Below are 17,921 nucleotides of genomic sequence, written 5' to 3'. Positions count from 1 at the left end.
AGAAGTGATTCTGGCAGAGAGGCTGGCAGCGCCTCCTTAGATGGTACATGGGTCACTGGCCCTTTGTTTTATGGCCTTCCCAAGAAGCAAGCAGTCCTCTGAGACCTGGCCTTCTGGGTCAGCGTGACATGGACTGAGCAGCTGCCACGAGAGCTTAGAGTTCGACAGGGAAAGGGAATAGGGGGCTGGAATGGGGGCATCTCTGTCAGGGGAGCCTGTCCCCAAGGCAGCTGCAGAAAACCAGAGCTCGTACCGGGAAGCGTGTGGTTTTCACAGATCAAACCCGCACACGTCTGGCCCACCCGCACTTCGTGTTCGCCCGTCTGTCTGCCGTGCAGCACCTGATGGAATGGCCTGTTTAATTAAGCATGGTAAACTGCCCAGAGGTTTGCCTTGTGGGCTCAATCAGTGGTGCAGCCAGATTTCAAAGCAGTTTTTTCCTTCAGGAATTAATTGACGCCGATGACATCCTGAGAAGGAACACAGCGGCCACCACCTCCCTCAGCTTCTGTACTTCACAGAAATGCCCGTTCTGCCAAATATATCCACCACTGTCACAGCTCAGAGGTTCAAAAGCCCCCGACATTTTGAAAGAGGATCATGAGCCAGAGGAAGGAAGGCGGGCCTGCATCAAACACCAGAGAACATGGTGTCTGAAAATACCTGTGCTGCTCATGGAGCGCCTCCACCTTGGTTAAAAAGTCGTCGTTCTGATCTGGTATAAATTGGCTGTCAGCTAGGTAGCCTGGATGGTGCATGGAAGAATTAAAGTCTCCAAAACGAGCTAGTAAAATAAGGGAGAAATCAAAATCAGTTTTGCCTTTTCAATACAGTCTGCATTTACAAGCAATACAGGGAAAACATTAATCAGAAGTTATCTTCTTTTTAAGTTCTGTCACCTCATACACTGCAGCTTCTCATTAGCTTGATTCCACACTTCTGATCTGAGCCCTCACCCGCCGGGTGCTAAGTGCTAAGTACTGTAACACAAGATCAACCCGATTCTCACTCTCCTTGAGGGCAAATGGAAAACGCTGGGAGATGGTGTCGGGACCTAGGTCCTCTTTAGACCCTACATGTCTTCCACACTCTGTTCTGCCCCAAAGTTGCACTCAAACCCCTGGATAAGGAGAGAGAAGAGAACCCACTAGGAAACGCTGCATGACCCATGCCCAGCACTGTGCGGGCCGTCAGAGCCCAAGAAGACGCTAATGCTGGCGCACCTGGCTCTTAGAAAAGGGCTTGGGCAGAAAGCAGGTCATGTCAATCCTACCTACCCCCTGAAATTCAGGCAGGTGTGAGAGAGAGGGGCCCACAGGGATGAGGGTGGGTGGGCTTAGGGCCTGGGCAAGGCCAGTGGAGGGCTTCCAAGGCAGGACACATTAGGGGGACGGGCAGGAAGATGGGAGACAGATGCTGGAGCTGCCAGCAGAATCACACTGGGGACTTGCAGCCACAGAGGGAAAAGGAAGGGGATGGCTTTATGGAAGAATTCCCAAACTAGTCCCTGGCCCCAGTGATCTATCTCCCTGAAGCCTTCTACCCACATGCTTGGGCTCTCGTTAGAGTGATGGGGAAAAGGACCATGGGAAGGATGTGAGGACATCCAGTTCTCTTCTCAACACAGTTTTTCTATTTCCATAGAAACAGGAGAAAGTGGGCCACTTGCCCAGCATGTGCGAGGCCCTGGGTTTGATCCCCAGCACCACCAAAGCAAATCAACAGAGATGGGGCCCCGAACTCTGCCACACGACTGCTCTCACGCTCCGTCTTCTCGAGTATGGGTAAGTGGATCATAGTGTGTTCATGGGATAGCACTTAGGTGCCCTGAAACAGGTTACCCAGCAAGGAAACCACTAGAATCTTCTCAAATTCCTCAGGGGAGGACACTGAGGTCCAGAGAGGAATGGTTTTCTCCTTTCAGAGGGTCACTCTTCAGTGTGATCAGGACCAGAACCTCTGTTAGTGCCCCACCATATCAGGAAAGCACGCAGTTGCCAGCCATTTGCTGCTCTCCCTAAAGGCCTATCAATTCTACAAAGACTTTCCTTGGCCTGAAAGAATCCTATTTAATTTCCCTGTTTTGTTTTTGTTTTTAGCTCATGAAGGTCCTCCTGGATGATTTGGTCATCCTTCCCCAACTGAATGCTGTTCTCCAAACATAAACTGCAAAGTTCTCTACCTAGTCAAGTCACTAACAAACATTTTGAACTCAAGACATGACCAATGGACCTCTATGTCTGATGGTTTTTCCTTAAGGAGCTACTCCATGCAAAGCTCTATGATAACCACTAGGGGGAGACAGTGTTAAATGGCTGCACAACCATTTGCAGACTCTGGATGGCTTCCATAGATTTCAGAGATGTCATCCCACTTGCCCACGACCACCCACAAATAGGTGATGTTTTTATCTCTGCCAAACAGATAAGGAAGCTGGGCATGGTGGCACACACTTGGAATCCCAGTACTTGGGAGGCTGAGGCAGGAGGACCACAGGTTCACAGCCAGCCTCAGCTACTTAGTAAGACCTTCTCCAGCTTAGTGAGACCCTGTTTCAAACTAAAGAATAAAAAACAGGGCTGGAGATATAGCTTGAAGGTAGAATGTCCCTGGGTTCAAATCTCCAGTACTCCCTAAACAAAAGAAAGAAAGAAACAAACAAACAAACAGACAAACAGATAAGGAAAACTGAGAAGGAACTTGCCACTGCTACTCAGCCACTAGTTGGTATCCCAGACTTGATCACAGGTTCTCCTCTTACTATACCACCTGACCCAAACTCCTGAGTACTATGATTTCCTCTCTGTGGAAAGTGACATGTGCAAAAGCTAATTAGAGCAGAAAGAAAAGGAGATAAGTGCTATGTGCCAACTACCTTGACTTTTAAGTTCCAGGCTCTCTTTTGATAACATGTTTCACGTGATGCAACAGAGGGTCTATCATAGTCTCCTGCATTATGGTGTTACAAGCTGCTCTGCTGGGAAAGTCCTTTGCTTGCTATTCTTCCAATGCCAGCTTCATCTCACAGGCTCCTTTTGGGGCTCGCTCAGTCTCCTTCTCGCTCCCCCTCGCGGGAGAGAGAGCATCCTCTGTACTCATCTTCAAAGTAATCAGGTCCTTGCCTGCCTCCCTAGCACTGTAGAGAGCCTGTGGGGAGAACAGCAAGTTTTCTCCATCCCAAGGCTGGTGCAGAGGTTGCAGGTGACACAGGCTCTGAGCCCATTATGAAATAAATAGGTATTGCAAAAAGAAAAAATACAACTCCTTCTTTGTAGCTGGGTGTGACAGCACTTGCAATCCCAGTGCTTGTGAGGCTAAGACAGGAGTAAAGGAGTTTGAGGCCAGCCTCAGCTACTTCGTAAGGCTGTCTGCAACTTAGTGAGACTGTTTCAAAATAAAGGATAAAATATGGGCTGGGGATGTAGCTCAGAAGTAGAATGCTCCTGGGTTCAAAACCCAGCACAGCAAAAATAAGTAATAAGTAAATCTTCTTTGTGCCTAATAAACCCTTGACAGGCTGCCAGCAGTATTCCACCATCAAGTCTTTTGGCATTTAACGTGCAGATCATTTTGCTTTTCATCTAATAAGAAAATGTGCTTTTGGTTAGCTGATCCCTGGTAGGACTTAAATATTAGACATCTATCTTGGGACAGTTTAGCAAAATATATCAGATAAATTATGGGCATGCCTTTTGATCCAGTAATTTTGTAACTAAGAATTAATCTTACAGAAATATATGCATATTAGTATGCAAATATGTATTTATTTACTGAGGGTAGAGGAATATAAAGAGCTTGTACATAAAATTGCTTGCCTGACAACCTGAGATTTTATTAGCACGACAGTGATGTTCACTTTCCACTGAAACTAGTTAGCACTTCTTAGGTGCTAATGACTTTCTTTAGCCCTCATTTTTATCAGTCTTCTGCAGGAGGAAACCTAACTCCAGAAGCTTGGAACAGGGTATTTTATATGCGGTTCCTATATTTTACTCTAAATAGAGTTTATTGCTTATAATAGGCAATTTTATACAGGCGTCTTCTGAGCAGACAAGAAAATAGTTAGTGTTAACATAGGCCAAGTATAGAGGTGTCTCCTATAGTCCCAGGATTTGGGAGGCGGACAGGAGTACAGGTTCCAGGCCAGCTTTGGCAATTCACTGAGAATCTCAAAAATTTAGCAAGACATTGTTTCAAAATAAAAATAAACAGGGCTGGGGGGGGTATAGCTTGGAGGCAGATTGCCCCTGGGTTCAATCCTCAGTACCCCCAAAACTAACAAACAAAAAGGCTTTACATGCAATCAGCATTCTGTCTTCACTAGACCCTGTGAGGTAGATACTGCTGTGTCCCACTTGACAGGTGAAGACACCTAGACCCAGAGAGCCTGAGGCAATGCAAGGACAAGCAGGGGAGCCAAGGCACAAGCAATATGGCCTCACATCTCATCCACTCAGTCAGTGATGGCTGAACTGTGAAAATTTTTAGCTACAGATCATCTGCAGGCATCATTTAATTTGAACCAAGTAGCCACATTGCAATCTGGCACCTCCATCTAGCAGGCAGCAGCAACCCAGGTTCCGGGAGTTCCTACCGCATAAAGGGCAAATGCAGCGGGCAGGATGTAATCTACGGTGAGTCTGCTTTCTAGTGCCCTTGCCTCGAACCCCTAAAGCTCTAGCAATGAACAGCACGCTCAACTCTTCGGCTGACCTGCCCAGCAAAGGTGGGTGCACAAGGTCTAGAGACCCACAAAAGCACAGGCTGACTGGAGATTGTGCTGTTTCCTAAGTGGAGGCACCACGGCCAGGTCTGCTGCAGATGGATCTCAGAGAGAAAGAGGGGAACTTTCACATGCACCCAGGCCCTCACGGGGCAACCTCACTGACTTTCCCTTTAGGGGAGGAGGAGACACAGGTGAGATGGAAGCTAGCGCTGGTCTTGTCTCACTAGCAAGTGGACTCTCTGGACACTCAAGGCACAAAGCTTTCCCTGGGATCTTCTTCCCCTACCTTCCGGCTCCACGCAGGTGAGCTGCGGACCCAGCATCCCCCGCCCAACTCTTCTCTTCTTCTTTTGGTACTTTGCAGCTAGGTGAGGAAGCAAACTTGGGGACACACTGATAGCCTTCTTTGCTATTTTGCTTCTGAGCCCAGGATGGAGAATAATTTGGCCAGTGCCTGCTCTAGACCTGAGCATCCTGCTCCCTAAATGCAGTTGGCCAGGTGGTAATAGGCCAAGATGATTTGGGGCTTACGAGAAAGAAGAGAGGATTTCTTAAGTCTTGAGTTACTACCTAGCTCTACACAAGTAGCATGGTGGGGTATGCTAATGGTGTCGCACAGCTAAGCACCTGGAAGGTGATATTTCCCTTCTATCTGACTGCATTCTTTCTACAGGGCATAGCCACGACCTGGCATGGAATATATGCTCAACACAGTTGTGTTCATTGGACAGGCAGATTACCACTCCAGTTTAAACCATCTTGTCAGAGCCGGGCGTGGTGGCGCACACTTGTAATCCCAGCATTCGGGAGGCTGAGACCAGAGGATCGTGGTTCGACAACAGCCTCAGCTACCTAGTGAGGCCCTCTGTAACTCAGTGAGACCCGGTTTCAAAATAAAGAATTAAAAAATAGGGCAGGGGGGTAGCTTGGAGGTCAAATGCCCCTGAGTTCCACCCCCAGACCCGCAAAAAAAAATGAAAATAAAAATAAATAAATAAACCATCTTGCTGGAAAATCCCTGCTGGATTTTTCTATCCAAAATGGTAGCCATGAGTCACGTGCAGCTAGTCCAAATGGGATGTGCTGTATGTGTGAAATCCAGACTGCTTTTCAAAGATGTAGTATGAAAAAAAGTAAAAATATCTCATCAATGATTTTTACACTGATTACATATTGAAATATATTACGCTATATCCAAATAATATTATGTTGGGTTAAATAAAATATTAAGAAAATAATCTTGCTGAGAGCGGTGGCGCACACCTGTAATGTCAGTACTTGAACGGCTGAGACAGGCGGACCAAGGACAGACTCAGCAATACAGTGAGACTTTCAGCAACCCAGCAAGATCATTTCAAAACAAAATATAAAAAAAGGGCTGGGGGTGTAGCTTGGCGGTGTCTGTCTGTCTGTCTGTCTGTCTCTGTCTCTGTCTCTGTCTCTCTCTCTCACACACACATACACACACACACACACACACACACACACACACACATTAATTTTATGTTTCATTTTTTAGTTTTGCTGGGTACTAGACAACAATTACCTATGTGGCTCTCACATTACACTTCTATTGGACAGCACAGCTGTAGACTAGTACATAGCCCATTAGCTATATTGAAGCTCTAAAAATAAATTCATAAGCTCTCAGCGGTGTTTTAGACCGACACCAAGCAAGCAGCAGAAATGACTTCCAGCAAATTCCTTAACCTAGCTAGGTCGCAGTTTCCATGTTTATAAGAGGTGACCAGTGTAAATATTGTTCCACTGGGGTTTGTATGGAGATCAAATCCAAATACCCGGGCAAAGGCTCTGGAAAATGCCATGTGGGGAAGCTGTCTGCTGTACTATGGAGTCCCCCGGGAGGAAACACCACACCAGTGCTCATCCCCTCCCCTGTACCACTTTCCTTACTCCAACTCGCCCAAGCTGGAGGAGAGTAAGTCAGGGAAGAGTGGGATTATCCAGACAGCCAGATATGCTGCCTCGCTGGGATCCTGGGAAAGAGGACTTGGTCAAAGAAGAGGCGTAGGTGGCTTTCTCAATACACTGACCAGGACAATGGGCTTGTGCACAATGGGCTTGTGCGATGCGCCCTTGGCGACTTACATTGTACTGCGTAGGATGCGAGAACCACTGCGGAGTTCAGAGGGCAGGTCAACCTGTCGGGAGAAAAGCACCTTAGCAAAGTCCTGAGGACCGGGGGCCCGCAACGCTGCCGGATCACAGGCAGCACATGCCTGTCATTTCTTGGATTAACCATGAAAGAACAACATGAATCATAACACAGACAACCTTATGATATGAATCAAATGCAAAGACTGAAGACAAATGTATATACCAAAGACTTTTAAAATGAAAAGGTAAATTTCTATCTTTAAAATACTATGCATCAAAGGAACCACGAAGCTAAATATCTAACAGTGTCCCACATGTTGGCTGGTCAAGAAACGCCAAGCTCAGTTCCCTAAGAGGAAAAGTGAGAAAATCGGACTCTTAAGTCAATGAGCTGCCTTCTAATCTTTCTAGTAAAGAGGTGAGAGTTCTTACAGGGCTTTTTGACTAAATCCCAGGTTCTAAGGACTGTGATTATTGATCACCCCCTTTCTAAAATGTGACATCCTCTCAGAAGGGAAAAGTAGAAAAGTATTTTGAATTTTAACTCTTGCAATTCCATAGTTAATTGACTGTAATGACCTGTCTCTGTCTTCCACTGCCTACTAGACCCACAGTCGCAGGAAAAATTTGTTCGTACTTCTTTCTAAACTCACTGTCCTCCCAAGTACCTCATTTCTACCAATGACTCCACCTGTCTGAGTGAGGTTTTGACTCCTTGGATGGCTCCCTTGTCTCCATGGTCTACCCAGTAACTTTGCCAGCAGAACTCGGGCAGAGATGGCGGCTGGGTAGAAGAATGGGCTGGGAAAGGACAGGGCGGGCAGGGAGCTGATGATGGGAGAGATCCTTAACAGCAACACTGGGTGGCACTGAGATTTTAAGAGCATTTTCCCAGCAACCCAGTAGGAAGTGGAGAAAACATGCAGTTTCCATGGCAACTCCTGAAGTTCCCAAGACGTGACTCATCCCACCTCACTGGCTAATCTTAGGGCTCTCCAGGGTTTTGCCTTCCTGCCCAGGGCCTGGTGTGCTGGTCCTAAAGCTGGGTGAGGGCAGTGCTCCCCCATCCAGGGCCTCCATCCTCCCTGAAGCCACTCCAGATTCCTGCTGGCTCATCCCGGCAACCCATGAAGACTTTTCCAGTTCCCATCAAAAGATGGAGCTCTTAAAATCCCACGACAACCATGGTCTCCGCTCTCCATACTGGTTCTAATTGCTAATGGGCTCCAGTGTTGCTTCTGTAACCAATAGCTGGTGGCCTCTGATGACCCTCCTCAGCAGAACTAATAACAGGAGGAAGGGGGGGGGTGAGGACAGTGGGAACAAGATGTGGCTGTTTCCACCACTTTACTGCTGTATTTTTCTTTTGCAAGTCAAGAAAATACTAAGGATTTGGAGGACGTAGCTCCGAGAGACCACCAGCTTGGAATTTCATCTCCCTTTCTGGGCTACTCTCCAAAGCTTCCAACCACCTCAATGGTCAAGATACGCAGACGTGCTGAACCACAGGCAGATGCTCATGCCTTTGAGCCAAGGCCCTCGTCTAGAGAAAGTAAACCAGGGCCGGGTACCGGAGGGCTTAGAAGCAAACCTAAATTAGGCCAGATCTGCCTTCCCGAATAAACCCCATTTTAGACTTTGGGCTTCTCCTTCCTTCACACTTTCTCAAGTCTTTACCAGAAAGATAGGCATATCTTTTGTAATAGAACAGAAATCACATGAAATCCATCCTTAGCCTCTCTAAATGAAGACTGAGTTAAAAAACGGACGCCCAAAGCCTAATGTCACACAGGATTCTGTTTCCCACATCCAGTCTTTGTTTAGATTAATAGTGTTGCCAGAAAGGCACACTCATTAAAGCCAGGAATTTGGCTAGTCTGACAGGAAAAGAAAAAGGCAAAATTCTCATTACCTTCCTTCACAAATATCCATCTTCAGTTGTAAGTAATACAAATGCCTATGAAACAATTGTTTTCGTTAATTCATATTCAAACTGAAATAAGCAAAAAAAAATTTTTTTTTGATGAGTCAAGGACAAGACCTATACATCTGCAAAACAAAATACACACAATGCATTTTTAGGTATTTTCAGTGGTATCAGGTGCTATTATGCACGTTACAAAGCTGCCCCTTCGGTAATGACTGCCCAGGTTGATGCCCCCTGTGGCCTAGCACAGGCCTTCCCAGGGAGGGCTGAGCACCAGACCCACAGGTCGGTGATTGGCAGTATCCCGGGTCCCGCCGCCGCCGCCGCCCCCGCCCTCAGCCTGGGCCCTCCTAATCAGGCATTGGGACCCACAGGCTTTTGCACAGCAGCCCCCGTGAGATGCCAGAGCCACTGTTCCAAACACCACCACATGCACACCCACATTTCCTCTTTGTGAAGCTGCGAGGAGGAGCATCAGCGAAGACTCCTCCTTGGCTGTGGTGTAAACACCCAGATGTTTTTTTTCCCTGCGTCCCAGGAACTGCGGGTGCCGGAGCGAAAGCACAAACACCAATGTTGCCGGGACCTCCGAGCTGTGCTCTGTGCTCATCTGTGAGCCCCCGGCAGGCGCAGCCTCCAAACCCCACCCTGCTTCGTGGACAAGTCTGTGGGTCTATGCTGCTATCCCAGGCAGATGGGCACAGGGAGGCGTGAGCAGCGCTGTGCAGTCCAGGCAGCGCCCTGGGGACGCGTATATTTAGGGACACGGCACACATGTGACACTTGGCCGCTAGCTCCCACTCTTTTTTAAAACCTAGATTCAAACGGGATAGACATTCCAGGGTCTGGCCAAGATGACAAAAGGGAAACCTCTTGAAATCTAATACAGACAGGGCGGTGCTCGGGGTCAGAGGGAGATCATTCTGGCAGTGCAAACCAGCCACTCTCTAATTCCTTCAAACCGATAAGCATCAGGGACGGGCTTTCTGAGATGCGAATGCTTTCAACAATATGACAGCCTCAGTTTTGAGTGGTTGTGGGCTGTGTGCCCGGGGCTTTGTGACCTTTCCCCTCATTTCAGGCTCCTAATGGCTCTGTGAGGTAGGCCCCAGCATTCTACTTTTTTTTTTTTTTTTTGGTACAGATGAGGAAATTGATTCTCAGATAGGATGCATCTGGTCAGCTGTGTCTTATTTTAATCATGGGTACGAATGAAAAAAAAATCTCAGTATGCTATAAATTTGTTATATATGAATTGATTTTTAAAAAACAGCTGAGGATCTAGGCCCTAACTCTGATGTCATTACTTTAATCATAATGATCATCAACTCTTCATCACAGGCTAAGCACCTGGCACGGAGAGATGGTGTTGTGTCCATGTGCTGATTCATGCCTATTTGCTATTGGAATCTCTCTTTTCTATGTGGGAGAACATAATCAGTCCTTTCTGGTTTGTTTCTATGTTTATCCAAGCTGACATTCAACCAGAATTAAGTGTTCTCTCCTCCTACAATGCTACGGAGAGACAGGAGAGTGGAGGGAGTTATAGATAGTCCACTGGTAAATCTGGGCTCTCACTGCAGAGCCCAGCAATTTGGTATATTTTCCTAGGGATATAAATGAGAATGAGACCCTGAGATCACCATTCACCAAGTGCCATCTTGCCACAGACTGAACAAAGTTTCTGAGTCAACCCTTGAAATCACATGTAAAGACAGAAGAACTGTGGAATGCAACCCAAACTTAGGGAGACTATGTAGGTATCTTGAAGGAGCTTAAGTTTTAAGTAAAGATTGCCAGTAAATAAAGTTCTATTTAGCATGATCTAAATTTAACAGAAACAGCAGTTGTGGAGGCAGACAATAAAAAAAGGACATTTACTTAACAATTAGAATAAAGGAAAGTTTTTACAAGATAAATGTGGTGTGCCTAACTTTGGGAATGTATTATCATCTCTTAGAGGGACCATCCATGACCTCAACTAGAGAAAAAAAAGACAACGATCAATGTCTCCTTACCTAGAGCCTTGAAAAAGATTTTAAAAAGCCAGGTGTGGTGGCGCACGCTTGTAATCCCGGCATTTTGGAGGCTGAGACCAGAGGATCGCGGTTCGCAGACGGCCTCAGCTACTTAGGCCCTCCGCAACTTAGTGAGACCCTGTTTCAAAATAGAGAATAAAAAATAGGGCAGGGGGTGTAGCTTGGAGGTTAAATGCCCCTGGGTTCCATCCCCAGACCCACAGATAAATACATAAATAAATAAATAATAAATAAAAATATTTAAAAAATAAAATAAACAAGCCCACAAATACTACCTCTATAATCCTTTGACTCTTGGGAGCCCAGTTTCCTTAAAAGGGAACTCACTAAATTTGGACAGGCTACAAAGCTAGAACCCAATAAGATGCCATGTGCTAGTGATACATGTAAAAACAAACAAAAACAAACAAACAAACAAAAACAAAAGCACAGATGTAAACTATTGGTGGGACCCTGACGCAGCATAAGAGAAAGAGCTGGCCATCCTGGTTGCCCTGGCTCTACAGGACCACAGGCAAGGCTGCTGCCAGAGCTTGGTGCTGCATTCAGAGAAACCTGGTGCCTACATCCCAGGAAGTGACAGCTGCCCCCTGCTCCCTGCTCGGGACAGCATTATCTTAAGATGGGAGGTGGCCAGTGGGGGTGCAATGTCAGATCTGAGTCAGTGAATTTTAAGAGACACACAGACATACCAAGTTTTATCTGGGACCTCGGTGAGAACAAATATTAGTCTATTCCTTGTCTTGCGCTAAAATCTGCCTCTCTCTAGCACCCTACAATCTAAAAATCTAAAACCCAGCACATATAATCCCCCCTTTTCTACTCTTTGGGGACCTGAAAGCAGCTTCATTTCTCCCCGAGCCTTCAGCTGCCCCTCAGGTGACAGGAAGCTCAGCAGGTAGCCTGCTGGCTCCCATCCCGTGAGCATCCCTCCTCAGGGTGTGCAGATGGACAGCCAGTGACAGTGACGAGGGGGCACCAGAGAGGGACCTCTGAGCTAGCTGGCCCTGGGGGTGCTTCCTCACGGTCTGTCACTGAAGAGCTCTACCTTGCCCAGCGGGTGCCACAAACCTGCAGCGCCAGCAATGTGGGCAGGAGGTAGAGGGACAGGGAGGGACAGTTACCAGTTTGGGCCATGCAGTTCCTACTTGGAGCCAGAACCCATTAGCTCCTACTGCAACCAAGTAAGTGGCATAACTGGCATTTTTATAAAAGGATATAGAGCCGGACATGGTGTTGCATGTGTGTAATTTCAGTACGTGGGAGGTTGAGATAGGAGGATGGCAGGTTCGAGGCCAGCCTCAGAAACTCAGTGAGACCCTCAACAATTTGGTGAGACCTTGTTTCACAAATAAAAAGGGGCTCAGAGGTAGAATGCCTGTTGGTTCAATCTTTAGCACCAAAAATAAAAGAAAAGTAAAAAAGGAAATAGAACAGAAAAGTTTCATGTGCTTAGTACTTGACTATATTTTATAAAATGCTTCAGTAACGTGTGTGTGTGTGTGTGTGTGTACTGCATTGTGAAATAAAACACATGAAACATAGACTAGATATTACAAACACCCAGTGGCTAACTCCCACATACAGACGTACACATGTATACACAAGCATATGTACAGACATTTACACACACGATTAATGTCATTTCTTCCTGGAGATGGGTCTGGAGATGCTGCCTGGGCTGGTCTTGAACTGGGCTCAGGTGATCACCCACCCTCCACCACCTCAGCCTCCGGAGGAGCCAGGGCTTCAGGTGCACAGCACTGTGCCTGGTTTTCCATGTCACTATAAAGCATCCTCAAACAGGATTTGTTTAGTATCGGTGTGAGGAAACCATGGTGGGGTCATTTAAAACACCTTTGTATAGGCTACGCCACCAATTTTTTTTTTTTTTTTTTTTTTTTTTTTTTTTTGCGGGTCTGGGGATGGAACCCAGGGACATTCTACCTCCGAGCTATACCCCCTGCCCTATTTTTTATTCTTTATTTTGAAACCGGGTCTCACTGAGTTGCAGAGGGCCTCACTAAGTAGCTGAGGCTGTCCGTGAACTGCGATCCTCCGGTCTCAGCCTCCCGAATGCTGGGATTACAAGCGTGCGCCACCACGCCCGGCTCTACGCCACCAATTTTGAGTCTATCATCTCATGAAGTGACCTGCTGGAGTGAGCGTGCCTATCCTGTCCCCAGGTGACCAGGGTGAGGAGATGTGCGGGGGAAGGCTCCCAGCCACGTGCACTTCCCCCTGGGTACCCACCCAGTCACACCAGGCCTCCCTTACACTAGCTTAAAATATACCAGAATGGCAAAGAGCCAAACCTGCTATGCCTGTGTAGTGGAGGGAAGTGGTGCCCAAAGCAGGCAAGATACAGTAACAAACTAATACTTGGGTGATGATGTGATTACCACTAAAAAGAAGAAGAAAGGGAAAACGGACAGCACTCTCTGAGTTGATGGCGCCTCCCTGGAGACAGGCCTATGGCCACAATGAGCACAGGTAGGAGCATGGTGATCCTAAACATTCATTGCTTTTTTTCCTGGTGAAATTGTTTCCCTCCAAAAAAAATAAATGGATAGGCAATAAAAGGGCTTAGTGTTGCCACGGGGTGGGAAAGTTGTTGGCACAGTCCACATCAGCAGCAGCAACAGATTTCCTGTGCTGTCCCCTCCATTCTAAACACCCTGCTCCCCACCTGAAAAACTGAGCTGCCAGGCCCCGAGGGGTAAACAGCTCCTATCTGGGCCCTCCTCCCTTATCTGGTTCACACATTTCCTGCACCTGCTGATTTACTGCACAGACAAGCTGGGTCCAGCCTGTTCTCTCTACCAGCTCCTACAAACTAGGACCTGATCACAAAATCTGATCACAAGCATGTCTTGTCATCCCCAAGGGCACCAACTCCAGCCCTTCAGAGGCTATGTGGCCTGGGGATGGCTGTGCTACGCATTTGTCTTCTAAACTCAGCCCGTATTCACGGCCGGCGACTTTCCGAGCACACTAGCTGGGAGAGGCCCAGAGCTGGGAGAGGCCCAGAGCAAGGGGAGGCCCGAGAGGGAGCAGGAGGAGGACGCCAGTGTGCTGGAAACCATCAGGCGGGGACAACGTATCCACCAATTACAATTTCAATCTATGTATCTCGGCTTGTACCTGGATCACGGTGACTGGTACAGGTATTATACCCAAATGAAGTTATCTGGCCATAATTATAAAATGAAGAGTACATTTCTTAGTTATTACTTATTTTTACACACTAAATAGAAAACTTTAAGAAAATTGTTATTACCTGGTTTGCTCTTGCTGCAGTGAGTTGGGATCAGGTATAAAAAATCTTACTCGAAAATGCAGGGTACAGGGGATACCTCCTACAACATTGTTCAGAGACAAATTAGATATTCCCTTTAAAAAAAATCAATGTATACTCTTCCATAAGTGATGTACTTTTTACTCAACCATCTACTTTTCCATTATAAAAGAGCTCATTTCGAATGACCAGCGCATCGGTTAGCTGTTTCAGAAAACCTCCAAGCCTATAGGGCATAGACTATATGAATCTCTAACCTTCTTCACGTTCAACTTAAGCTGTACCCAAACAACGTACGCTGTTGTCTGTATTTGGAATTGTTTGAATCAGCCTATTACACCAAGTTCACAAAGAAGCAATAGCTTACGTTTACATGGCCACTTATACTTTTCACACACTTCCCCCTCCACGCTAGAATTTAAACAGCGCGGTGACTCTGAGCAGGCTAGGTTGCCGTGGATAACCCCATCTTACAGACAAGCCAACAGGCTTAGAGATGTGACTTGCCTGCGTTCACATGGCTAGCGACAAGAATAGCAGCGCTGAGGTTTGTGTCTCTGCCACACTTCCAAATTGTTTTTACCCCAGAAAGCATTTCACACATAGCACATTAAGTGATTGATACGCCAGTGACTATTACACAAGGAACATACTCAAATAGGGCTTTCTGCTTCAACGCCAAGACTCAATTAATTCACCTGTGGGGATAAAATTAGTCCATTTCTCCTGATAGACATGGCAACAGAGGGTAAGAGTGTGTTGCTAAGATCCCAACATCTTCTTCCTGCCGGTTTCACCCCCTCTCCAGAGCTGGGTAAATATGCACCGTCTTCCTCTCTGAATTCATGTTCCTGTCCAGCCTGCTCCCCTCGCAGATCCTGCTGCTTATCTCTGCTTCTGCCCCGGGTCACTCCAGGCTCCACCCTCCCCTCTCTTTAGTACTTGTATCTTTACCTGGGGTTGGTATTTAAAGAATCCCTAATGGGCCTGCACCTGCATGTACTGCTGGACATGGACGGGCACCAGTGGGTGGCGCTGTAATAGTGCGCGGGCTCATCACCCGCAGAGCGGGGCATGCCAAGTCCGCGCCTGGCTCTGGGGTGCTCTTGCCTCTATTGTCCCGCCTTCTGTAACTTGTCATTACTGTGTCTCGGCGCAGTCTCTTTGTCTGCTTGTCCTCTGCGCTGATCCAGTGCACCCTATCCTGTGCTTAGTATATCACAGAACTCCTTCTCCTCCTGTCTTGTTGCACACTCGGCTGTGAGATACTTGTGGGCAAGGTCCAAATCTGACTTGGACTGAGTTTCTAGAGCTTAGCCCACAGCTTTGCCATTCTCTTTTAAAAGAATGAGTTAGTAGTGAGAAAGTAAAGGACAGCGCCTGTCCTGTGCTTGTTGCTGAGTTAAATCGGGGCAGGTGTTTATCTGCAAGGGGCTCTGTGGCTCCCCTGGGTACTCCTGACCATCAAGGGCACAGCCATGCAGGTGAGAACTCTGAGGGCCTGGTTCCAAGGGTGGGCAGCAGGGGAGTGGTGCCATGGGTGTGGTGTGTGTGTGTGTGTGTGTGTGTGTGTGTGTGTGTGTGTGCAAATCCACCTGCCCAGCACCCCTCTGCCATTCACTGCCAGATCCTGTGCATCGGGTACCATGAGGGATGCAGAGAAGAATGCAGCCAGGGGTTAGGACCTTGTGAGAGGACGGCGACAGTGGTCAGCCGTGAAGGAGAGGACGATCAATGAAGGGAAGGCAGAAGGAGTCACGGTGTCTAGCAAGAGAGAAGATGGTGTCTGAGCAGCCTTGAAGATCAGCAAGAGTTCGATGTGGGGAAGAGAGTGGGGAAAGCATGCCCAGTAGAGGGAATAGACTAAAGGAAGGCATGGAAGAGGCCCTGCAGACACCAGGTTTGCCTGAGACATAGGTGCCAATGTGGACACCAGGCTGACAACAGATGGGGCTGAGGACAGGTGAGGCATGTCATGGACGGCCCCTGCCTACAGCTCCATCGTGATGGGTGAGGGATATTTGAAAGAATTCCTCATTTATGTGCATGACCTTATCTACCTGTGAGTCAGTTTCCAGTGAATGCAACTGTGCTGTTGGGAAGTGCGAGGAGTAGGTCGGTGCCTTTCTGTCTTTCTCTGCTTCCGTGGCTGTCACTCTGGGCTGAGAAGGACCATCCTACTTCTCTTTCCTTCCTTGTTAATAAAAAAAGTGGTTCCTTCACTCTGAGCTGCCTCCTCTCACATCCCCCTCCTTGCCCACAGCTGGTGAGGACCCCTAAAAGGGTGGCCTCAAGCAGGTCTCCTACCTCCCAAGTCAGAGGGGAGAAGCTTGCTCACCCCAATTTCCTGGGCCCCCTGGAATCCAGGTAGCAGGTGCAACAGGCGCCCTGAAGACTGGAGGAGAGAAACAGGCCCCCTCACACCTAATGTTCAACTGAAATGAAAAGATCACACCAACCTTTCAGCTGCTTCCTGATGGGTTTGCTTGACTCAAGCCATCTCTGTTGGGTAAGAAAACATAAGCTTTAAAACCAACCCAGGTAGACGTTCGGCACTTTGTACAGGCTGGCACTTACAGGGGAGTCCACCGAATCGTCACCATGTTGCAAACCAAAATACTCCTTCTCGGTCACGCCCAGGTGGGCGAATGCCATATCCAGAAGCAACTGGCCAGTATCTTGTTTCTAGGGGGAAAAATATTCAGTGTAAAAAAATCACAAAATGAGCCGGGCATAGAGTGCACACTTGTAATCCCAGCACTTGGGGGGCTGAGACAGGAGGACTGCAGCTCACGGACAGCCTCAGTTACTTAGTGAGGCCATCTGCAACTCAGTGAGTCCCTGTTTCAAAATAAAGAATAAAATAAATAGGCTGGGGGTGTAGCTCAGAGGTAGAATGCCTCTGGGTTCCACTCCCAGAGGCATTTTCCACACAAAAAAAAATCATAAGGTGAGTTATGAACTGGTAGTGACATCTTAGCTATATGTAAAAGGTAGTTAAAATAGTCAAATGTTATACATGCATATTTCCTACAGTAACAAAAATGTTTATAAATTTCAAGTTACAAGGACATATTTGTAAATGTAGTTCTTAAGACAGGATGAACAAATACAATTTAAGATGATATGAGTTTAATTTACTTTAACTTTCTAAGATTTCTTTCTTCCTCTTAGCTGAGGTTTTCAGGTGATGTCTAAGTTGGAAAAGCCACATATTATAATTGCAGTAAACTCACCATGACCTGGCCACGGATTACCCACAGCAAACGCTAATCCCAGGTCAGTTTCTGTTGGCCGCTCAGCATGTGTCTGCAGCTCCTACCCCTGCAGGAACCCAGAAGTGTGTGCAGGGTAGGAAAAGTCTCCACTAACAGCTAAAAATACTCGAATGCAACTCGAAATACCCTCAGAACAAACTGGCCTGCATCACCCCGCGGGATTATCTGCCTCGCAGCTCCCGTAGTGTGAAGTGAGAAGCCGATGGGATGTCCAGCCACACTTCACCCCAGAGCCGGCACTGGCGGCCTCCGCTGTGTGGTGTTTAGGGGACAGGCCTGGGGGGGCTTGAGGACAGAGCATCCTGTTCCTGCTCTGACTACGGAGGCGCAACTGTAACACAGAACAACACATACTACTGCTGAGTGGTCTGACCTGACCATGCACAGTGGACACTCAGGGGACAACACAGATGTCAGCTTCACCTGGGGACGGGTGGAAAACACCCCCAGTCTGGGTTTGGAAGCTTGACAGGGCTGAGCGTCACCCTCTCCCTCGAGGTGCGCAGGCATTTGAAGCCCATGGCCTGGCACAAAG

General features: G+C 47.5%; 1 protein-coding gene across 3 annotated transcripts in view; it reads right to left on the bottom strand.

The window, feature by feature from the left end:
* The window catches only part of PTPN3 (protein tyrosine phosphatase non-receptor type 3), a gene marked incomplete at both ends in the record, with an annotated part of 171,735 nt that overhangs the window by 64,569 nt on the left and 89,245 nt on the right, over positions 1 to 17,921 (bottom strand). For all 3 annotated transcript variants that reach the window (XM_080708451.1, XM_080708450.1, XM_080708452.1), the window contains 6 exons: positions 664 to 784; positions 6,836 to 6,888; positions 8,757 to 8,801; positions 14,091 to 14,169; positions 16,568 to 16,610; positions 16,686 to 16,793. In XM_080708451.1, the coding sequence (XP_080564577.1) occupies positions 664 to 784; positions 6,836 to 6,888; positions 8,757 to 8,801; positions 14,091 to 14,169; positions 16,568 to 16,610; positions 16,686 to 16,793 (449 nt within the window). The remainder of the gene's footprint in view (positions 1 to 663; positions 785 to 6,835; positions 6,889 to 8,756; positions 8,802 to 14,090; positions 14,170 to 16,567; positions 16,611 to 16,685; positions 16,794 to 17,921) is intronic.

Source organism: Muscardinus avellanarius (genome assembly GCF_963383645.1).
Source record: "Muscardinus avellanarius genome assembly, chromosome: 13".
In the NCBI taxonomy this organism is placed as follows: Eukaryota; Metazoa; Chordata; class Mammalia; order Rodentia; family Gliridae; genus Muscardinus; species Muscardinus avellanarius.
This window is presented reverse-complemented; position numbering and strand designations above follow the sequence as displayed.